Raw genomic sequence first — 23,328 nt, forward strand, 5'->3', positions numbered from 1 at the left:
ATCTTTAAAAAAAAATCTTTTAACCAAATTAATAATTCATTGGATGTGACTTAGACATTTTTTATCCATTGGAAGGCAGAATTTTTCTTTAACTGATCCATTCAGAATTTTTGAATTCTTGGTTATTTTGTTCTTATCTTTACAGAAACTGGCCAAAATCTGATTGGATGAATAAGAACTCATTCTTCATTTTATCGCTAAAAAAGTTACTTGTTGAGCAGATATTCAAAACTCAATTCTGCCAATCATCAGCTGCAAAGAAATGAATGGGAACACAATTTACTCTGAGTGAAAAGTAAGAACTGGATGAGTGGGCAGGAAGACCAATGGACTATGGTTGAGGAGGAAACCTGCCTTGCTGGTGGGTGTGGTATGGTATATACTTCTGAAGAGGTGGGTTCCTATACCTCTGAATCATATACATTGCTGTAAATCACCTCAGTGGGGAAAATTTTTTAAAAGAATTAGATGAGTGAGCAGATTGTAAGATCATGAATTGTGTAAGGCTCATTTTTGTTTTTAATATTCTAGCTATCACAGTTTTAATGGTAAAAGTTCAATCTCTCCTCAATTTTCAGGGTTCTTAATTCTCTCTTTAGGTATTTATTTTGGAAATGTTTGAGAAGCATTATTTTAATGAGCTTATATATATATATATATATATATTTTAATGGTTATGTTCTTAAATGTAGAACTTTATGTGTTTGAATATGAGTATACATTCAAAAAACTATCATCACCATCAATGCAATTGTTAGGCCAGCCTAGGCAGGGCAGGGAGGCCAGCAGGATGCCATCACCTTGGGGCCTGCTGATAGCATCCCAGGAGGAAGCAGATGACAAAAACACAAAGACTCCAACCTCATTCCTGTTTGTGCAGATTGAGGTTGCCTGGGCCTTGACTTCCTCATCTATATATTCCACCTCAGCCGGGCTGTTTTCTGAGCTATAACCCCCTACCCCTGCTTCACTTTCATATTTTTTTTTTTTAAGATTTATTTGTGAATACAAGAATTGGGGTACAGGCCAGAGGTGTGGAGGGTGGGCGTAAGAGGAGTCCCCACAGACAGAGTGGGGAGCAGAGCAGGCAGTTGACGAAGTACACTGCTGAGGTGAGCAGTGCATAGGACAGGAGAAGTCTGCCAAGACATGTGGGTCACCTCCCTGGCTGGGCATCAAACTTGTGCTGCAGAAACTGTGGATATATTTACAGTGCTGTACTTTAGCCTGTTGCATCATCAGGGAGAGACCAACCATATTACCCTTTGGTTATAAATTTTCTCCCTACATTCCCTTGGGTGTGGTGCCTCCTGCCTTGGAGTCTTGCACAGCAACTGACCCCAATAAAGCTCTCTCCCCAAAGACTGCTTGTGTGGGCTCCTACCGGCAACACCTTACATCTTGGTGTCAAAACTGAGGAGGAGCTTCCTCCCAGGTCCACGTCTTCCTATAATTTCTGCTAAATTAGAGCATGGGACATTACGAAGATATTCTTGGGAATGTTGGCATGATTATTTGCAAGAGGAAAAAACGTAGACCATAGTATTTTTCTCTTGCTTAAAGAAGTCTAGTCTTCTACTAAGAAATAATTATTTTAATAACAAAGCTTACTTTTATGTTACTGAGAATCTGATTGACTTTTTTATTTAAGTCTTTGAGATATATTTACTTAAGAAGGAAAGAACTGGTTTTATAGTTGGTAATTTGTAATGTATAATTTTTCAGTAACTAATGATCAGTGTCGATCATAATTTAGTAATTATAAAGGTTAATTTCTTCTATTTGCTCTTAGTCTAAGATATTAGTTCTCTTCTTGATATTTTCTACATTCTTTGACCCTAGCATATCCATATCTTACCATAAACAAGCTGATGTCAATTATATGCATCCAGCGATTAAACATTTATCCAAAAATAGTAATTGCTAGTACACCATCCATTTTCTATGGAAGAAATCATTTAATTAGCCACATTTTCAAATCTGGGATAAGTAATTATTTTTTAATATATCAGTACTAAGAATTTTTACTGACTTTTGTTTTAGAGAAAAAGATAGTTTTCATACAAGGTACCAACAAAATGTTTTATTTTTTTCTGTTCCAATCCACATCCATATAAACAACTATTTGCCATTCTTTCTTAACACAGAACTCATTTGCTTTTTAACATTCTTGGGAATTCCAATCAGTTTAATTGTTTGACAGAGTTTTCCTGCCTTTTCTCAGAAGGTGAAAATTTTTCAAGTGCCAGCAACATACACCAGAATATTTCCCAGGAGTGGCAGCTAATTGCAAGTTGGTTTACTGGGACTGTTGTTTGAGGGCCTTTTTGTTAGTTGTTTTATACCAATGTGCTCCACATTTTTTTTTTTTAAAGTAGGGCTTAAAACGGATGCCTTCAAAGTAAAAAAAAAAAAAAAAAAAGCTACACTCTGTAAAATTACTTTGCCATGATAGCTACATACACAGAGTTGAATTGCATTCATTTTTCACTGACATTAGTTTGTACTTTTGCTAAATTAAAGTAGTTTTTACTTGTAACAAATCTAGAGCATTAAAAATAAGGTTTATGCCTCATTCTGAAAATATAGATGGCTTTTTTCCCAAGCAAAATGTGTTCTTTTTGCTATTGAACAATTTACAGTAACAGTCTCCATTTCTTCTTCCATCCTATCTAATGTTATCTGTTTAGTATAACCTCCAAAGGATATAATTAAAAAAATGAGATAAAAAATCATAACTTCCTAGGCCAAATATTTGTATGCTAAAAAAATAATTGTTATTTCAACAACAAAAGCAGTTACAGTACATTTTCTCAGCAGAGCGTTTCCAACAAAATCAAACATAATATGTGTGCACTTCATATCTTTAATGATGTATTTAAGTATCTATGACCACAGCACAAACTTATTTGGTGATGTAAGACATTATTCACTTACCAATGAAAAAGGAATAAATCTATTAACAGAGCTCAACGTAAACACTTTTGCCACCCTTACCTCATCTTTGTCAGCCTCAGAAAGTACTCATTTCACCCTGAATTCTTTGACCTTTAGTTTCTATAATTCATGTATCTGACTCCAAGTTAAACAATTATTGATGCAAATTTCCTATATTTGCAACATATTTGAACTGTTTTAAAGATAGGTATGAATTGGTATGCAGGTTGGCATATGCTGCTGAATAACTTGAACTATAGTTTCACATTCACGAAGTTGTCAAAGGAACCAAGTTTGATTTTTTTAAAATGAGTCTTTATGTCACTATCAATTACAAGCAAGCCACACACTGTATTAAGTCTGCCTTTGTCTCTGGAAGGGCTTGATGAAATTTTACCCTTTTAAAGCAACCCCACCCTTTATTTAGGTGGAGCAGATTCTATGAAGTGGTTGAATATTTAAATGGGTAGAGGATATGGCTGGCTCTATCACTAATCACCATGTATTCGAGAGTGCAGCTATGATCCTGTGCAGGGGTGCATGATATATCAGATCTCTTTAGTTTCCTTTGTTCTATGAAATGAAGGCAGAAATGACATATGCCACTTCCAGATAGGAGCTTAAAGGCCAGTATGTAGTTTGTCATATCTGTTCTAAATAGAGGTTATTCTATCAAACTGGACACCAAATAAAGACAGTGGAGAGGGAAATGACAAAAAAATTAAAAAATGTACATAGTGGGGCCCTCCCTGGTGGCGCAGTGGGTTAAAGCACAGCACTGAGAATCTAAAGCCGCTTCCACATGAGTTCGATTCCCGCCTGCCCCGGAGGTGACCACATAGCATGGCAAACCTCTCCTGACCCGCCCGCTGCTCCCCTCAGCAGTGTACTTCCTCAATCTGCCTGTTCTGCTCCCCACTCTTGTCTCTGGTGAAGCCTCTCACCGCCCCTGAGCCTCTGGCCTGTACCCCAGTTCTGTATGCACAAATAAATAAATCTTTAAAAAAAAATGTGCATAGTGTATAAATGAGCCTATCTCTATGGAGTGGAGGAGGGTATAAATTGAATTATGGCAGATTAAAATACCATTTCTATAGGGCCCTTTGTTTAATTTTGTTAATTTTTTCTCTTTATTATCTATATTTTGTTTAGAAACATGAGTGAAGATAAGGCAAAGTTTACAAAAAATAAATAAAGGTAATGATTTTATCCACATAGTGGAAATCCTACTCAAAATAATTTAACAATTTAAAAGTATTTAAGAAGCAACTCTTCTAAATCTGTTCCTCTACTACACTGGCCTTATCAAAATGATTAGAAAACTATTACTCATTCAGAAATATTTTACTTTTAATATATAAATATAAAAAATGCATATGCTAAGTGAATAAAACAATAAATATTAATAATCTTAGACACATATCATTTCCAAATCATGTCTGTCCTTTGTGAAAACAATCTACTTGTAATAGCTACTACTGACCACCTTTAGTTTACTTTGTTTAGGGTTCTGCAAATTTAGGAGGATTTTCCAAAAGCAAGATTTAGTTACTTTTTTAAAATCTTCTATTTGAAGTATGTATCTCAATTATTTTCTCCACTGCAATTTCCGCAATGATTTGATTGAATAAAATAATTTTGAAAAATTACACATAAAAGGTAATTTTGATTGACTTTAGAAAATTGATTTATGAAAAGAACTTTTTTTATGAGGTGACAAGTCAATTTAAAATAAACTGAAATGAGACATAATGGGAATAAATGAATAAATAAAATGAATAAATAAAATATTTCTTTTTTTAAAGATTTATTTATTTATGTATACAGAACTGGGGTACAAGCCCAAAGTGCAGGGGCCATGAGAGGATTCTCCAGAGACAGTGAGGTACAGAACAGGCAGGTTGACGAAGTACACTGCTGAGGGGAACAGGGGGTGAGACAGAGGAGGCCTGCCGCACCATGTGGGTCACCTCTGGGGCAGGGATTTGAATTTGCACTGAAGCGGCTGTGGCCAGCTTGCAGTGCTGCGTCCTAACCCATTGCGCCACCAAGGAGGGCCCGATGCTGAGTTTCTTAAACATAAATTAGACATTTTTGAAATCTTCCTTTTTCCAAGATTCTGGAGTTCTCCACAGTTCTATGAAAAATTAATAACTGATCACACGATTTCTCAAATAACAAAGAAAGAAAATATTTATAACTTAGTTTTCCTATAACTGAATAACTTTACCTCCTGTTTTCAACCGGTCCTGAAGTTAACCTAACACAGATTAGAATTAATAAACTTTATAAAATTTTAAAATTTAATTTAATTAAGGAATTCAAAAAATATTTAACCTAAGACAGAATGATTTATTATTGCTCAGCTTTAAAATGAATACACTATGCTTATCTTTGTGTTAAATTATGCAAGGAAAAAAACCCATAAATAAATCAACTAATTAAATCTTATTTACATCTTTCAGGAAGAAAAAAAGAAACAAATTATATTGAAGACAGGTCTGGGCTATCATACATTTACCTTACATAAATAAATATCTTCTGACCTGGGAAAACTCTCAGGAATTATAAAAGCATATTTTTAAAGGTTATAGAATTTGCTAGGATATTTAATTTTAAAACCCAAAGTTATGTGGGCTTCATATTTGTATTACCTAATAGTGTTTTACATAAAAGGTCATTTTCAACTTTTTAGGAACAAATAAAAAATAACATTTGCCCTGAAAATATGACAAATATAATTTTGTTAGATCATTTGCAAACTTTCCATCAATAACACAAAAATCAAATTTCTTTTCTTACTCCTAGAAACTCTTGAAGTGCCAAAACTTTTCAACTATATTTAGATGTTCCAACTATAGCTTTATCTGCTTTTATGCCTTAGAGTTTAGTTTTTGCGTTAAAACCTCTATAGCTGATGGCCTACCAAAGACCTGTAACATCCCTGGATCTTAATGTACTATTAAAAAAAAAAAAAACATAGACATATAATATTCTCTAAATTTTAGGAGGCTAAGATACTATCTTGAATACTCTGAACATACTGTTCTATGAGAACTTGCTGTCATTTTTTCCCTTGTAACTTTACAAGCCAAATTATGTTGCCTCCACCTAATGCTGCAAAAACTTTGGGTGAAAGCCCAAAGTGATTCTAAGACTCTGGTATGGTTCTGTGTAACCTGGCATCTTTCCTGGAAGTTAACTTAGTTAGGCAGCTATTTCTATAAACAAACCCAGTAATAGAGAAGACAAATGACCAAGTAAAATGCCATTACCTGCATTTTCTCCACAACCTTGTAAGGAGCTGGTGATTGGTAGCTAATTATTAGAAACTGACATCATGATATTATTCTGTAATCCTTTAAAATAAGTTTTATACTGATTGAACTTTACTTTCAAATGTATCATTACTTCTCATAAAAATCAATTAATAGAAGTTTATTTGTAAATATATTACTTGTATCAATTAGTTACTGCTCTGTAACAAATAAGCTCAAAATTTAGTGGCTTCAAACAGCAATTTATTGTTCCTAATCAGGAATCTGGACAGCACTTAGGTATTCTCATAAATTAATATGACCACAAACCCTAGATGGAAATGACCAGATGAGTTACTACATTGGGCAGTAGGGATATTTCTGGAAGTCATCCATAAACTTAGTAATGCTATTTATCCCTTATCAAGACCTGTAGAAGTCCAGGTTTTAGGGCAAAACCTATGGCTCCAGGCCCATATGACTCAGAAGAACTGGAATATAATGTTGTTGTGGACTTTTTGGCAGATTAGAATAAAAACATCACAATAAAGGCCACTAGAGGTGTGAAGGGAGGTTTTCACTCCTGCAATAAAGGAACCTTCACCAATTGAAAAGTAGCTACTGTCTTGTCCCTGGGAAAGAACTGAGCCTGAGCACCTGATCATAGAACATCAAGTTACTATGGAACTTCAACTTCCCCATGATGAGGTGGGTATTGTCTAATCCACTGAATCATAATATTGGACAATAATCTGTAGGTGAAAATGGCATATTTACTATGTGGCCCAAGGATGTCCAGAGGATTTAGAATAAATTGTAAGAGCAGATAGTTTAAAGTCCCATTTTGATGAGAGTGTAGTGACATTGCTGGTGGGAACGCAAACTGATCCAACCACTATGGAAAGCTGTGTAGATGTTCCTCAGATTAAAAACAATTGACCTACCATATGAAGCAGCAATTCCACTCTTAGGAAATCACCCAAAGGCATGGAAGACTAACTTTAGTTCAAAAGGAAATTTGTACTCCTATGTTTATTTCAGCCCTGCTTATAGTAGGTAAGATATGGAAACAACCCAAGTGTCCAAAAATAGATGACTAGATCAAGAAGATATGGTATATATACACAGTGGAATATTATTCAGCAATCAAAAAGACAAACTAATGCCATTTGCAGCAACAGGAGGGAACTAGAAGGGATTATACTTGGTGAAATAAGTCAGAAGCAAAAAGAAAAATATCAGATGGTTTCACTTATAGGAGGAATATAGGGGAACCAAGTAAGGGATCGGGGAAAAATAATACTAACAATAAAAAACAAAAACAGGCAACTCTAAATCAGAGACATTCTGCAGAGGAGGAGGAGGGAAGGGAGCAAAACAAGGATAGGAAGAGTAAATTGGTAGTGGGAATTTTATGGGGGCTGTATCTCAGAAAAGAAAGCAAACATTGTATAAAATTGACCAACAATGTAAAGTATATAAAAAATTTTTTAAAATTATAATATTTGCACATTAAAAAAAAATAAAGTCCCATTTCATCTTTCACTATAATACCAGTTATTCTCCCTGGGGCTGCACTTAAGTTCTTATAGAAATTCTTATGCCAGCTGATAAAGGATGGCAAATTCAATCCTAATTCATCCTTGGATCAACTAAATGTATTGTTGACCTCTGAAAAAATAGACTACAGATGTAGTGTAGACCCTCCCTGGGTAACTATAGCAAAGTGGTGAGGAGAAATCTTCCCTTGTTGAGCAATATAAGCAATAAAATTGATTTGTTTGCTTTGAATATGTAGAATAAGTTGAAGTTAGGATATAAATTGATTTCTAAAAAGTGGAATATGGCTTTGCTTGTTGATGAGAGGCCTGGAAGATAAAGTCGCCTGGCAAGTGCCAGGGCACTCAGGGGAACTGACACAGCACATGGAGATCTTTATGTCTCATCTTAATGTATTAAAGTGGACCAGTGAGTAAGCCAGTACACCAGACTAAACTGTAGCCTCTAATCTTTAGCCCCCTGAGATTTGTACAATAGGCCCATGAAAACAATGACCCATGCAAGAAAGTAGACTACACAGACCCAACACCATGGCTCCCTTTTATCAAGACTAATGAAATTCCTACCTCTGCCAATTGTTCATTTGTCCAGCAACAGGGGTAGGAACTCAGCCCTACAAGGACACCAACCAGGCTTCTGAAGGCAAATTGACTATACTGGGCTTCTTCCCTCTTGGGAAACAGTGATTCATTTTCATTGTTAACTGAAACTACTCTGCATATGGGTTTGCCTTCTCAGTCTTTAATGTCACTGATTGCTCCATTATGCAATAGTTTTAAGAATGTCCAACTTAATAACGTGGTTATTCACAACATTATCTCACATAAAGAAGGAGTAACATTGGACACATAATCCTGGAACAAACTGTTCTCATTAATTAACACACTTTTGGAAAGCCATCAATCTAAAAGAAAAAATGCAATGACTTCTTAAAGTCTCAGTTAAGGTAGTAGTTTGTGGACAAGACTCTACTTGGTTGGGATGCTATAGTTCACAATGTAGTATATACACTGAATCAATATTTGCTATGTGTCACAGTAGCTAGAATATATGAGTTTAAGGACCTAGAAATGAAAATATAAGTCGTTCCTATAGTAACCCATTTACAGCAGTTATGTTTCTGAGTTTTGCTAAAACTCTAAAAATTCTTCTGGGGTCGGGAGAGAAGTTTGCTTCTAATGGTGATTAATAGTGATGTCATGAACTTAAATCTATGATCACTGCTGATAACTAGGGATACTCCAGATGTGAACCAGCAGGAGTGTAAAACAACTACTATTCTTGTAAGGATAATTGTCTCTGATTAAAATAAGAATGGAAGTTAGTGCTATACAATGAGAGTAGGAGAAATGATTCAGGAACTCAGGCAATTCGTTGAGATGTCTCTTGTTATCCATGTCTGGGGAGAGCATGAGTGCTAAATGACAATAAACAGAAACCTGTCAATGTCAAAAATTAAGGGCCAAGATCTGTCAGGTAAAAAGATCTGATACAGTTTGTGAGGCAAATACAATACACTGGTTACAGTCCTAAAAGAGGATGTACAAAGTCTAGAATGAGTGATCAAGATAGATGATGAGTATCAAATACAGCTTAGAAACAGTTACAATAGAGTTTAGCTTTTTCCATGAAAACTTTTGATGAATCCTTTTGAGAGATTGAGGCCACCCACCATCTTGAAAACTTAGCAATGGTTTAGATTAACATGAGGACAAATCAAATTGAGTATTTCAAGGAGTGAATTGTGTCAGATACTTCTTATGCCCTGTCTTACATCCTCTTGGCTTTACCGGTGACTCCAGCTGCAGCTGGTGTAAACAGATCTGTGTGGGCTTAAAATCCCTTTGTATTGATTGCATTTTTCCTTGAGCATACACCACTTATCTTTAACTTTCTGCCATGGACAGTATCTGACTCTAGGGCATAGAGTACCTGAAAGTGCTTCTTGAAACAACTGCATATTTACAGCCTGAAACTCTGAAAATGTAAAGACATTATCCCAACTCAGATACAACCATAAAGCAAAGGGGTGAAAAGCTCATGGACAGATGTTCATCCTGTCAATTCTCAGTTGCAGAATTCTCGTAGCACTCTGGCTACTCCATGACCAACTCAAAGGCAGTCTTTGGAGCACCTTTTCTTTCTTTTCTATTTCACTCTTGCTAGTTCTCAATTCCTACTTTCTTGTAGCACTTCCCAAATAGTTGTAACACGCTTCCTAATCTCAAACTGTACTTCAAGGGGGAACCCGGTCTAAACCAGAAGGCATGTATTTCAAACCTATTTGCTGAAAGAGAATTTAGGCCGAGCTTTCTGTGAAAGGAAAGGATCATTCCTCCTCCACTGAGATACAGCTGTCACTGTCATAAAATTTAGCATAAACAAATACACCATCAAATGCCCTGCTATAAAATGTAACATCCAGCAATTACATACTAAAGGATTTAAGGTGACATCATTCATACAGTCTATGAATGATCCTCCTGACTCAATGGGAATTTATTGTTAAGTAACTCTAAGAGTTGCACCAAAGCAAATGTTATTGAAACAAGCACGAGCAACTTATGACTACAACCTGGGGCACACTGACCTTTGCTACTGTCCCGACAATTGCTACTGTCTGTTTAATGGAGACAGTAGAAGCTACCATACAGTTGTATCCAAACTGAAGAGGGAAATAATGTTTGAAATTTCATAAATATAAACACAAGAAATGGGGGGCATAGTCACTACTGATTTTACTTTATTTGTAAGATTTTGTTGTTGTTGGTAGTGGTGGTTTTCTATTCTCCTCAATAGTGGTAGGGGAATGGATGGAGAATGGAACATTCTTCCCAGAAAAGACGAGCAGTGCTCGTCCATAAATCAAATTAATGATGAATTTGCTGAAAGAAGTATGCTAAGTGAGTAAAGTAATTGGGTATATCACATGAGCATCCACAGGTTGAAAATCTTAACAAAGAATTTAAAAATAATGCCAGAAGTCTTACTTTAAAAATAAACATTTATACATTTCCTAACAAAGGATAATCTGCAATATTATAATTCTTCACATTTAGTACAATAGCTCTTTGTTATTTCACTTTTATTAAATCATAAGGTATCTTAATGATACAGGCAAATATTCTCTAGAAATTGGATATTAACTATTAAATATTCCTGAGAATGAGGATTACATTTCAACTCCCTCCTGGGATAATTCTCACTCATTATCTCTTATAATCTTCAAAGGCTTGTGATCTATATAAACTTCCACTTTAAGGATCAGGATTTTCATTCATACTCTGAGATATTCTACAGTTATTAGGAATTTTAAACATATACTAAAATAGCAAAGATAACATTATTGTTTCTGGTTAAGAGTGAGCAGATGTACTGGTGCTCAAGAACTACCAAAATGTCCTAAATAACAGTTTAACTATTTTCTTTGTAATAAAAAGTGCAATGTGAGATGGATAATATTTGCTACTGAATTTGTAAATCCAGGGAGAAAGATGATTTTCTAAGTCTCTGAATCTTTAACAATCAGATTTCCTTTTGAACTGAAGTAGGAAGTCTTGAGTTTTATAAAGTCCTATATATTCTTTCCTTTGAAACTGTAAATTATGTTAGTTCTCAAATCAAACCGAGTGAGTAATAACTTTAAAAATATATATATGCTTGGATTCAATGAAGGGTTAAGGCATTTCACATGGATCCTTTAAGCAAAATAGTGTACTGCTAGATTCAATATTTCTTCCTGCACTGGAATACATATTTATTTGCTAACAGAAATGAATATCAAGAAAATTCATCAATCGATTATAGCCAGAGTAAGTTCCTTAGATAAGCCATGGAAAAAAATCCACTTTTATGTTAAGGACAAAAGATACACAAGTGTGGCATTGCTTCCCTGAATACTGCATTTTAGGATAGGACACAGAGAAAGGGATGCCATCAGATGAATGAAATCAGGGAGATGACATCACATCTACATTTTACCTCCTAAATAAAGTCCTTTTTTGAATACCTCGCCTAAGCACCCAGCCAAATTAAATCAGTGAAGTCAGTGCTGAAACATCCACTGGCCACCAGATGGCAGCAACGCTTTTATGAATAATGCAGCATTCTGTGCAGCCCACCTAAGATCTGTTAATAAAACACCCTTACTTTAGTAAAAGGACTGATTTGATTATTACAATGTCAGCATTTTTTTTTCATGCCATTAGTTATGTTGTAGGGACTTATGCTTGCTTTCTAGTATTTGTCCCTCTCTCTAGCCCCCAAATATTTACATTCTCACACAAGAAACATTGAATTGCTGCTGAATTTCATTTTGATGTTGTAGTAGAAAATCCCTGTGTCTTGAAACAAATGTTTTACTTTCTGATCGACAAATAACATCTGTAATTGTAAATGTTCTAATGTAGCTGTCAAAAGTGAAATGTTACACATAAGTGCCTGCCACCCTCATTGGTATATCCTACACATCAAAAGTATGTTCCTAACCTCCCTTTTCACAAATCTCTTCCAAATCTATTTACAGAAAACAAATATCAGAAGCTTGTCTTCTACTTGATCTACTTGTGGGGATTTTGCGGGAGAAAAAAAATGTGCTTCAAGTTCAAGACAAAATATAAGAATTTCTTCAGGTATAAGTTCCTGGGAAGGAAATCTTTTTACCTTTCTGTCTGTTTGAAGCTGTTTGTAGCGATTTGTTGTGTCACTCTAAACTTGTTGATTTGCACATGTTCATCAAGGACGTTATATTGGTAGAATTTCTCCTGTTGCTGGAAATGAATACTAGGCATGTTGGTGGGAGTTAGGCCAATAATCTAGTAGCTTTTTACTAAAAAGAAATTTATCTAACACCTGGAAGTTATGTCCCTTCCTTGATCAAGTCAGTTTATGCTAATATATTACCTGCAAAGAGTCAAACAGTTTCCTTTCTTATTTCTCCCCAATTCATTTCATTGTTTCACATAGGTCATCTCAACACCCTGGTTTGTTAAGATAAAAAGAACAGCCTCCTCACCTTTCTAAATACTGAGAATCCTTAACTGATCTGAAGTATTTTATATCCTTGCTTTTGATATTTATTTTCTACTCAATGTTTAGTAACACATTTAACTCATGATGAAAGACTGCATAGATTCCACAAGTGACTTTTCTTTTTCTGTGCAATTGCTGGTATTCTCCTTTCATCTTAAACTTAGTTGTGTGTATGTGTGTGTATGCGTGTTCTTTTCAAGTCTTTGTTTATGGATTCTTGCTTTGTTATTTTCTTATACTACTTTAAACATTGTTTTGAGGTTTGAGAGTTTTGTTCACCCTGCCCAGATTTTTCTCCTGCTCAGTGGTTTGCAGCATATAAACACTGAGAATATATCCTTTTTCCTTTTGCCTTCAGATCCAGCCTCATTACCTTATGTTTCACAAAACTGAATGGCATCAGCTATTTAACTGCCAGTGAGCCTATGCTATACAAAAGCACTCAATTAGATTCACCCTGTGTTATCCTTATAGACAAGCAGTAAAATGTGATGCCATTTACTGGCCCCATCTATTATGTACTGGTTTTAAAGGTTTAATCATTTCCTTTTTCTGCAAAAGAACTATTTGTTGTTTTGCAAAGGTGAGTGTGTATGGCCTTAAGCCCAAATTTAATCCCATTAGCTCAGTTATCCTTCCTCTGGTTGTATGGACACGAACAACTGCACTGTGAGCCCAAGCATGGCACTGACCATCACATACTGGTTCTACCCAAATATCAGGGAATAGAATATGTTCAGTGAGTAGAAGGAATTCACAAGAAGATGGCAATAAATGAAGAGCAGCATGCTATATTTAGCTTAGTGTTAGCCTAAATTCCAAAATTTATTCCAAATACATAACTCTTGTCTTAGAGCAGACAGAGCCAGTTATTCTAGCAGGCAATATGAAGAAAACTAACCAGGGAACCAAGCTCATTAGGTCACGTGCCTCCATTCTATACTAAACTTTTGCTCAGTTTGTTCTTATTCTAAAATGTTAGAAGCAAAAGTAGCCACCCTGCCTTTTTCCTTTTTTTTTTTTTAATTTCAAATTATTTTATTTTGGAAACTTAAAATCCTTCCTCCTTTGGCTTAAGTGCGACTAAATTTTTATTAATGTGGCTATTATCTGTCTTTTCTGTCATCCTATTGCATCTACTTTGATGATATTTTGAAAGAACTAAATACCGAAAAATTGCATTATGACCATTAGCAATTAATAGAATAATGAAGTTGTGTAAATGAGCACATATCCTCACAGGCCACTAAGTTTAGTGGAATCAACAGGCAACTTGTACTTGCCATTTTTTTCACAAATAATAAGTTATTAGTACCATAATTCTAGATTTGAGATTATACTTTTTTTATTTAAAAAAAGAGCTTATGATGTCTCAAAAATTTTCTAGAAAAAAAAAAAAACAATGATTCCCAAGTCTTATGGTCTGGACAGATAGAATTGTTCCTCATTGAGGTGTACATTCCATTCATCAACTGTTTTTTTTTTTTCCTCCTTTCATCAGTCAGGCTAACATGCTCTTTATTTCTCACCTTAGATTTGTACAATCAATTTTATTTCCTGCCCCCAGGCTCTCTACTTTGCAGTAAATCTTATACACCCCTGACATTAATATCCTAAATCAAGGCCCCAATTACAAAATTATATCACTCCATTCATCAAAATTCTTCCCTGCAATCCCACTGGCAAAATTAAAGCCAAAATCATAAAAATAATCATATCTCTTTCCTTTCAATCAGAAAAAAAATATTGTCCTTATATCTCAGTAGGGGAATATGAATGTGATTATTGTTTCGCTTTCATTTTGGGGGCATAGTGGCTGTTGTTGTCTCTAAATTCTCTTTGCAAGTTGGTATTAAGAACTTAGTAGAAGCTTTCAGGGCAAAATGGCTTTTCATAAAGTATAAACTTGGATGTAATTAATTCACTTATATAGATTAGATGTTTTTACATTAACTAAACTACTCTACTATAATAATCTAAATTAATAGACTATTAAGCATAATTTGAGGACAAATTCTTACATAGGCAATGAAGGAAAAGATTTACACAAGGTGTATTATCCTTTAAGGTGTATATTCATTAAGTTCTCAAGATGAAAGAGAGAATAGAACTAGAGTAGAAATATTGAATTGCATTTCACAGATATCTATTTTCCCATCTTTTGGGATCTACATCCAGAATTTCTCTCAAAACATTGTGAGATGATTTGATTAGTAGTTAAATAATAATACTGGGTATACTTACATATTAAAACCAATATTTTGTAATTGATCTCAAGGGGAGCTAGGTGAGGTAAAGACTTTACCTCTCATTTCTTTAGTGGAGAAAAGTATGTTGGAGGAGGGATCCTGCCCTGGATTTCACATAAAATTACAACAGACATAACCCAAACTGGAACACAAATCCCCAGATTCCGTACTTCATTGCACCTTCTGAATAGTGGATGAATATCTAATAGATAGATAAAGTGATTGGGGACTAGCTAAAAAGAAAAAAAAAAAAACACAACTGTATTAGACATTAATGCTGCTCTTACTGTGGTTTATTTTTAATGTCATGCCTTTTAAGATATACTGTGAGTAATTCTCTAAAGTGAAACCAGCTTTACTTGAAATCTAATGCATATATGAATGTGAAGAATCAGCCTTTTGCATTTAGTCTAACTACAAGCTTTGAAAAATGAAAGGGAAAATTGGTAAAAGCTCAGATTTATTTTAAACCATCACTTTTAACACAAGGAAATGGATAAAAGCAAAATACCAGTAGTTTTCCTTTTGGCTTAAAATGACATTTTCCAAGATGTTATTAAATTATCTTCGCATTAATAAACTTAAGTAGTACTTAAACATTTTAAGTTAAGACATATTCAGATCAGGAAGAGCAATCAAATTACGCTTAAATGTATAGCATATCCATGGAAAATATTACATTAATATGTTTAATATACATTATAGTAAGAAAACGCCATCCAAAGTAAGAAAAGCAATACAAGCAATGATAAATCTATTTCAAGATTTACTTTACTTTTTAAGCACAGGACCTGTTCCCCCGAGATATTTTTATATATTAAAAAGAATCTCAGATTCAAGAAATTTGGCCATGATTGTTACTGAGGTTATAAATTAATGGTGGGAGGAGTAGAATAGACTTTCATCTTCTTGAATTATTTAATTTTTTCTGCCTTTTAAGAAGGTAATGGATAAAGTTGTAATCAGCAATATTTTATTAATAGTAGCTTTAGCTCATTTAAAGTACTAATCTAGAGACAAAACTAGCATATTAAGGAGTAAATTTTTTTCAACTTTATTTTAAATTAAACTCAGAAAAAAACAAATGAGGTCAAGTTATTGTCTGGCACTGATAAAAGGCAAATCTTTAAAGTAACATGACAATTTACTTAAGTAAGCAATCATCTACACTTTACATATGTTGTAATGAAAAGGACTAAGGAATTAATACATTTTAATTCTTTACCCACTATTTACAAAAGAGAATAGAGTTAGTACTCTGGAAATCACTGTGGAGTAGGGAGACTGTTTTGTGGGGACAATATCCTGAAGTCTTTTTTTTTTCCGTCACTATATATTTGTATACACACACACATGTGTTGTGTGTGTGTGTGTGTGTGTGTGTGTGTGTATATATCAGTCAAAGAATGCAGTCCTAGCTTTAGCAGTAATTGTTAAATCAGTTATAATGTGTTCAGTCTTCTGATTTAACAAGTATAAGGCAATAGGGGACACAGTTGCTGTTTCTTTTTTCCTTTTGGAAGGAGACAAAAACAAATGTATGTGACAGAAGTAAATATTTAAGCACTAAAGTAAACAACATGGAATTAACTGCAGTGCTTTTGACTCTCATATACTTAAAAGGGGGCTAATTCCTTGGAGATTGTGAATTCTTCAAAGATATGTCCTCTATCTATTTGATAACATGTCATGAACTTCCCTTTCCCAGATGTTTAAAAATATTTAATTCAGGGATCTTGCAAAGGAAAGCAGGATACATAACTGAATTTTTCCTTCAACTCTTAAGTAAAAAACCATGAAAAGTCGAGAATTACTTTTTCAAAATTATATTGTCATCATTACTTCAGTTGAACTTCCTGTTCAAAAGTTTTAAATGTCTGATATATCTGGTAGGCAAGAGAAGGCTGCAGAAGCCCTACCTCTGCTGTGGCTGCCTGACAACAGGCCATCCCCTACCATGGTTTTATTTAGTTATTACAACTATCTCTCTATAAATGACATTTAGGATTATTTAAGATTATGTTGTAATCCTTTTAATCCTCAATGCTTTAAATTTCAGGCTAAACACGAAAGAGCAAACTAGCACTTATGTTTAAAACATGTGATTTAAACATAAATCTTTTTATTCACTCTTTCCCTGATGAAGAACTAGTGTTGTTCTTCAGTTAACTAAGAAAACTCGTACCACAGTTCATTACAAATCACTCAGTTGCTAAATATTTTCTCAAGCTACATCAAACTTGTGATGTTCCTTGACAATTACACTAAATGCAGAATTAAGCAGCATTGAACACTTACTGATTTAATTCACATTTGTGGACTTTTTATAAATACAAAATGTCTTTGTGTGCATGGGTGGAAATGCTCATTCTGTTTTCAAAGGTCAGGTTATTAGATGTGTGTCTGTACACAGATACACATACACTATATACACATATGTATATGCATATGTATACTTATAAGCCACATATCATATCTTATCAACATATACTTTATTGTGGAATTTGTTAATACATTTAAAAATATACATGCATACTATTCATGAGCACCAATTACACCAGACTTCATTGTTATAAAATAGGCAGATGTTCTTGAACTCAGCCAGGGAGCATCATACTGATTTACTGAAAAATATTGAATACTGAACCTTAATAATAAATGTTGTCACTGTTACGTTATCATGTAACAATGAAACAAGATTGAATTCATGTCAAGAGTTTAATAAGACTTTGACTATGAAGGAAACTTGGCTTTTAATTCAAAGAGAAAATGAACAACTCAAATGTCCAAATGACATGTACAAATGAATGAAATAAATGAATTCCTTCCATTGTGTGTGTGTGTGTGTGTGCATGTATCTCAAATGTGTACTGAATCTGTCAAGCATGTCTCTGCACGTAAATTTTTGTTTGTTTTCCTAACTCATTTTAAGTTTGACTTTTCTACAGACATTGTAATTATGTGGCATATAATTGTTAATCCATCAACTTTTAAAAGACAGATTTCAAATTTAAAATTATTTCTAATTTTGCTCTTCTTTGATTTTCCTTGAACCAAAAATCTCAGTAGTCATTTGCTATCTGTAATCTATAATTCATAGACTGAGATTGAACACCAAGCCTAATTCAAACTTGGAATTCTAAAGCTATTTCTGATGTAGCACATCAGCTAAAGCTATGATGGTTCCTTTCCAGTCAGAAAGAAACACTTCATTATTCTGTAGGTAATGAAACCTTTGCGCACACACACACACACACACACACACGCATTCAAACACCCAGCAATGCCTTAATATCATGTTTTGAGATATAATCATGTTTATTCTGATCATTTGAGAGTTAGACCCGCTAATGTATCTAATCAAATATTGATGCAAGTCATCTAGATTTAGCTCTCTGGCAAATCCTTTCCAATGCTTTTTTGTTAACAGAACTATAAAAGCTATTTATATTGTTCCTCTCAAAAGGCTTAGTCTTACAGTCTGTATCTCTGGATATATATTTACAATTTTACCTAAGCTCCTGTGTTTAGGTGATGAAAAGATTTTACCATAACAAGAAAACCAAGTGATTCACTACAAAATGAATTAAGCAGAGAATGAAATTCAAGACTTTCTCTAACTATGGCATATAAAACATCCATATAGTCACCTCTTGTTTCTTTGAAGTAAAAGGCACAAGGCAAAAAGGAAAATCTGGATGTACAAACACTAAGATTCCTTACAAACAAAACTATCTCTTAAGAGTTTCCCAAAAGTTAACAAAAGTGAGAAAATATTTCATATTTTTGAAAATACTATAGTCAGAAATATAAAAAGCAAAAAGAACCATGAAATGGGAAGTAGTTAGTCACATTGCTACAAAGGTTAGAATGATATACAACATCAGTCTAGATATTGTGAATGTGCATCGACGTATATTTATCATGACATAAAGTTATACATAATATTTTTCTTCAATGTTCATAGCCTTGCTCATCAGACATACTTGTCTAACACCCACATTTGTGACCAAACAACGTCATATGATTAACAGGAGAGACTGGAAAAGTTATCATAGTCCATCTCAAAGTGTTTTTATTACATGTCTATGACAAAATTTAATGATTTACTTTATAACTTGGTTATTAAATACCAAACTCACAATAGAAAAGACTAAAGCACTCAGTTCACCTAATTCAGTTCACAACTGATCAAGCTGATTATTTGGTTTATCACTGATATTAAGATTATAACCTATATTTTATTATTTATGGTAGAATAACAACAACAACAAAAAAGTAAGAAATTGGGAGTGATACCTCACTGGTCTAAAATTCGTCACTTTAAAAGAAAATTTATTTTTCTTCCCTGATAATATAAAGTCATATTCTAATCACTTTTGACTTTGTCCTTTGATTTCTAGGCAACCACAAAATAATTTATTACAAATAAGTTGGATTTTAAAAAAATTCATCTAAATCAAAATTATTTCAACAGATCTGGAGTAGCATCTAAAAATGCAGTATAAATCAGAAACCAGATTTTTATCCTCTGAGAATTCAGATAGAAAAAGTCACATACCCATTCTTCTATGGGACTTAAGATATTAATTTTAGCAATGTGTACAAGAACAAAATTGAATTTTCTTCAAAGGCCAGAATAATCTTAAAAGATATTTAATATAGTAATTGCAATAATCTAGTTTCTTAGCTACAAAATGATATAAATTGTAAAATAACCACTAAAGTTATTGGTTGCTTTGAAAATATCAATCAGACTAAATCTCATACAAGTATAGCAAAGAAGAGTCCTCAAGCTAAAGTTATTGTCAAAGGAACTTTAACGACATTATAAGCAAAATGCTAATTTTTCCCATTTCCTTTCTTTCAATTATTTCATATGATTTTTTTTTCATTCAATAAAATATAAGTTGAAGTTATTAATCAGTTATTTTTTCCAAAATATTAAATTATACAACATGAAAAAAAATGCAGTTTTTATAGATGTGCAGTTTTTTCCATCCCTTAAGTTACATGAGTAAACATAATTATGATTGAAGACAGGAATAGCAGGGAAAGCAAATAAATTATCATAATTAGTAAATATTTCTTTGTGTATTTAAACACTTTACATTAAATTTGTTTGTCAAGCATTATAGGTTCAAGCCTTAGACACGTATCAAATACACTGCTAAGTTCAAAGACTTGTGGATGTAGAATTAATTAGCACACAACATATATTTTGAATTTAGATAGCTGGCACTGAGGGAAAAAAAAAACAAAAACCAAAATCCATAAAAAAGAATCAGCAGTTTTTCACAATGAAGCAAATAATTCAGGTACATGAAAAAAATCACATGCTTTTCTTTTTCTACTTTTTTTTTAATACCCAAGAGAGCTTAGATTTAGAAGAAATAAGAATGAATAGAATATATGTAAACTCTCTTACCTGAAAGACATTCTTTCTGCTTGATTTTTCCTTGGTCCATTCAATATGGGCGCCACACAAATCTGCAGTCTCCAGTTTGTGCCCAGTTTTCTGGAAACAAAAATAAAATAACTAAAAGCATAATACACTGTTACTGTATGTCAGCAAAAATAAGAGTTTACTTAGTTAGTAGCTATACAGATTTAGGATGGAAAGACTTTTTCCTTTCTTCAGTTTCTAAGAACTATCTGGATGCTTATGTTCATTACAGGATAATTTTTCTAGAAGTCAAAACATGAAACAATCAAAGTTATCATCAAGAAATGAATACTTAAAATGTAATAATATATAGGCAGACATTGAAAAAAAAATACTTAACAAAAAAAAAGAAGGAAAACCTGTCATGTGTAACATGATGCTCCTTAAGGCTGCTGTGCTAAAGAGACTAAGTCAGCCAGGAAAAGATATAATACATGACCTCACTCATATGTGGAATCTAAGTAATACAAACTCATAGAAACAGAAAATGGTTACTAGAGACAGGAAAAATGGGAGATCTTAGTCAAAGGGTACCATTTTTCAGTTATATATTTTGAGATTCAAATATACAGCATGGTGACAATAATTGACACTATATATTATACTTCAAAGATGTTGTTCAAATTACTAAGAGAGTAATTCTTAAATGTTTGCACCACACACATTCATACAAGGGCAACTTTATGAGGGGATGGATATGTTAATTAGCCTTAAGTCCTAATCATTCCACAATATATAAATTTACCAAACAGCACACTGCACATCTTTAACTTACATAATTCTATTTGTTGATTTTATCTTAAAACTGAAAAAGAAAAGCAACCAAGTATTATGTATCTGTATTTAGTGGCACCACTTTACTGACTTCAAGATTATACACATAAGTATGTGTATTTGTATCTAATGTACTTAATTTATACCAGATAGGTTATGGTGCATGCTTCCTTTTACAAATGTAGAGATCAATTAAAAATTGTGTTATTTCACTAATTCATAATAATAAATAAATGGAAACATCATCTATGCTTGATGCAAATGAATCATAGTTTAATTTTATATAGTTCTTTCATTTTGTGTACTAACTTGCAGGATCTAGATGGGATGCTACCAAACTATGAATTGGCTAAATAAGCTCAATTTAGTCTTAGGGAAGATGGCATTAGAGAAATTTCCCCTTGTTGACTGGGGAAAATAAACTGAGTTCAGAGAATCCCATGATTTGGAGTGAAACCATAGTATCATCACCAGGAACTAATAATGGCAGAAAAGATACAGAGAAAATTCAACTTAGGTTAAAAGAGGGTGAATGTGAAAAGAGGCAGTTGCTAAGGTGGAAACCATACTTTATATTAACACCAGGAAAGGATTAAGCTGGTTGCTGTGTCTCTAGTCATGTAAATACAGGCATTTTGAGTCAGGCACATGCACATGGTACCCCCATTGAGGAAGATATGAGGACAACAAAGTTCAGAAATAAAATATGACACACACTGCACATGTCCCCCAGGAACAAAGCAGGTACAGAAACCAATTGGATATGGTGAAACTGTTTTGAAGTGTGCAGGGCTAAAATGAAGGCCACTGACTGCAGAGATGTGGGTCTGAGGCTAGCAACACCAACATAGGCAAGAGCCAAGCCAGTATATGCCACTCTTATAAGCAATGAACCTCTCCAAGACCTCCCACCACTCAAAGGCCTTGCTACAGATTAGCTCTCCCTAACATACAGTGCCATCTGCTGGAAAAGTAGAAGCTCTGCATTCTTAATATATAGAAAGTAAATAATGGGGAGATGGAAAACAAAAGGCAGGCAATCTGAGTCCCAGGGGAACATTACATCACAGAGAAAGATCCAATCTCTAGACTCCAACCACAAAGACATGAATTTTATTTTCTGCCTATCAGATACAGAATTCAAAATCACCATGAAAAAGAAATGGGAGAAAGCATAGAGAAGCTGATCAAAGATATGCAAGAAAATCTTGAAAAACAAAAGAATATCCTGAGAAATAAAATTAATGATTGGAGGACTGAAAAAAATAACAGGGATTCAGGGATTAAGGAGATCAATAGAGGAGATAAAAAAAATTGAAAAAGTTCTGAAATTAGAATAGATCAAATGGAAGATCAAATCAGTGCCCTTGTTCATAGTAGCACACAAAGAATTCAGGTGGAAGAAAGCTATGAAGAAAAAAAATTAAAAAAATACTTCAAGAATAAGCCAACTCCATGAGGAAAGTCAACATCATAATAATGGGTATACCAAAAAGGGAGAGAGAGAGAAGGGGGCAGAGAAATAATCTAAAGAAATATTAGAGAAAACTCCCCAAACCTAGATAAGGAACTAAACATGCATGTTTATAAAGTGAAAACAATACAAGTTACTTAAACAAAATTAGACATACAGCAAGACATATGTTAGTCAAACTTCCAAGAGATCAAGACAAAGATTGAAGTTGGCTAGGGGGAAGAAGCAGATAACCTATAAAGTAATCCCATCAGACTTACATGTAACTTCTCTGAGAAAACATGGGCAAGGAGAAAATGAAATGACATATTGAAAATACTTAAAGTGTGCTAGCCAAGATTACTCTATCTTGCAAGACTGTCCTTGAATATGAGGGGAAAATAAAGCTTTCTCAGACAAACAGAAGCTAAAAGAATTGTATCAATAGACCCTAATCTGTGAAATGTTGAAAGGAACACTTATATCTAAATTAAAGTGAAGAAAATCCACAAAAAAAAAAACTAAAACAGAGAATAGAATCATAAATGCAAGGGCAAAATGGAAGGAATAGACACCCTATACCAACAATCACCCTACATGTAAATAGAATGAACTCAGCAA

At 33.7% G+C, this 23,328-nt stretch overlaps 1 protein-coding gene across 1 annotated transcript in view; it reads right to left on the minus strand.

Annotated features, from left to right (window-relative positions):
- Nucleotides 1–23,328, minus strand: part of ARHGAP15 (Rho GTPase activating protein 15) — a 591,597-nt gene that overhangs the window by 465,036 nt on the left and 103,233 nt on the right. The window contains exon 5 of the mRNA XM_004674681.2: nt 20,463–20,552. Within this exon, the coding sequence (XP_004674738.2) occupies nt 20,463–20,552 (90 nt within the window). The remainder of the gene's footprint in view (nt 1–20,462; nt 20,553–23,328) is intronic.

This window comes from Condylura cristata, unplaced genomic scaffold (assembly GCF_000260355.1).
Source record: "Condylura cristata isolate star-nosed mole 26May11 unplaced genomic scaffold, ConCri1.0 scaffold00002, whole genome shotgun sequence".
In the NCBI taxonomy this organism is placed as follows: Eukaryota; Metazoa; Chordata; class Mammalia; order Eulipotyphla; family Talpidae; genus Condylura; species Condylura cristata.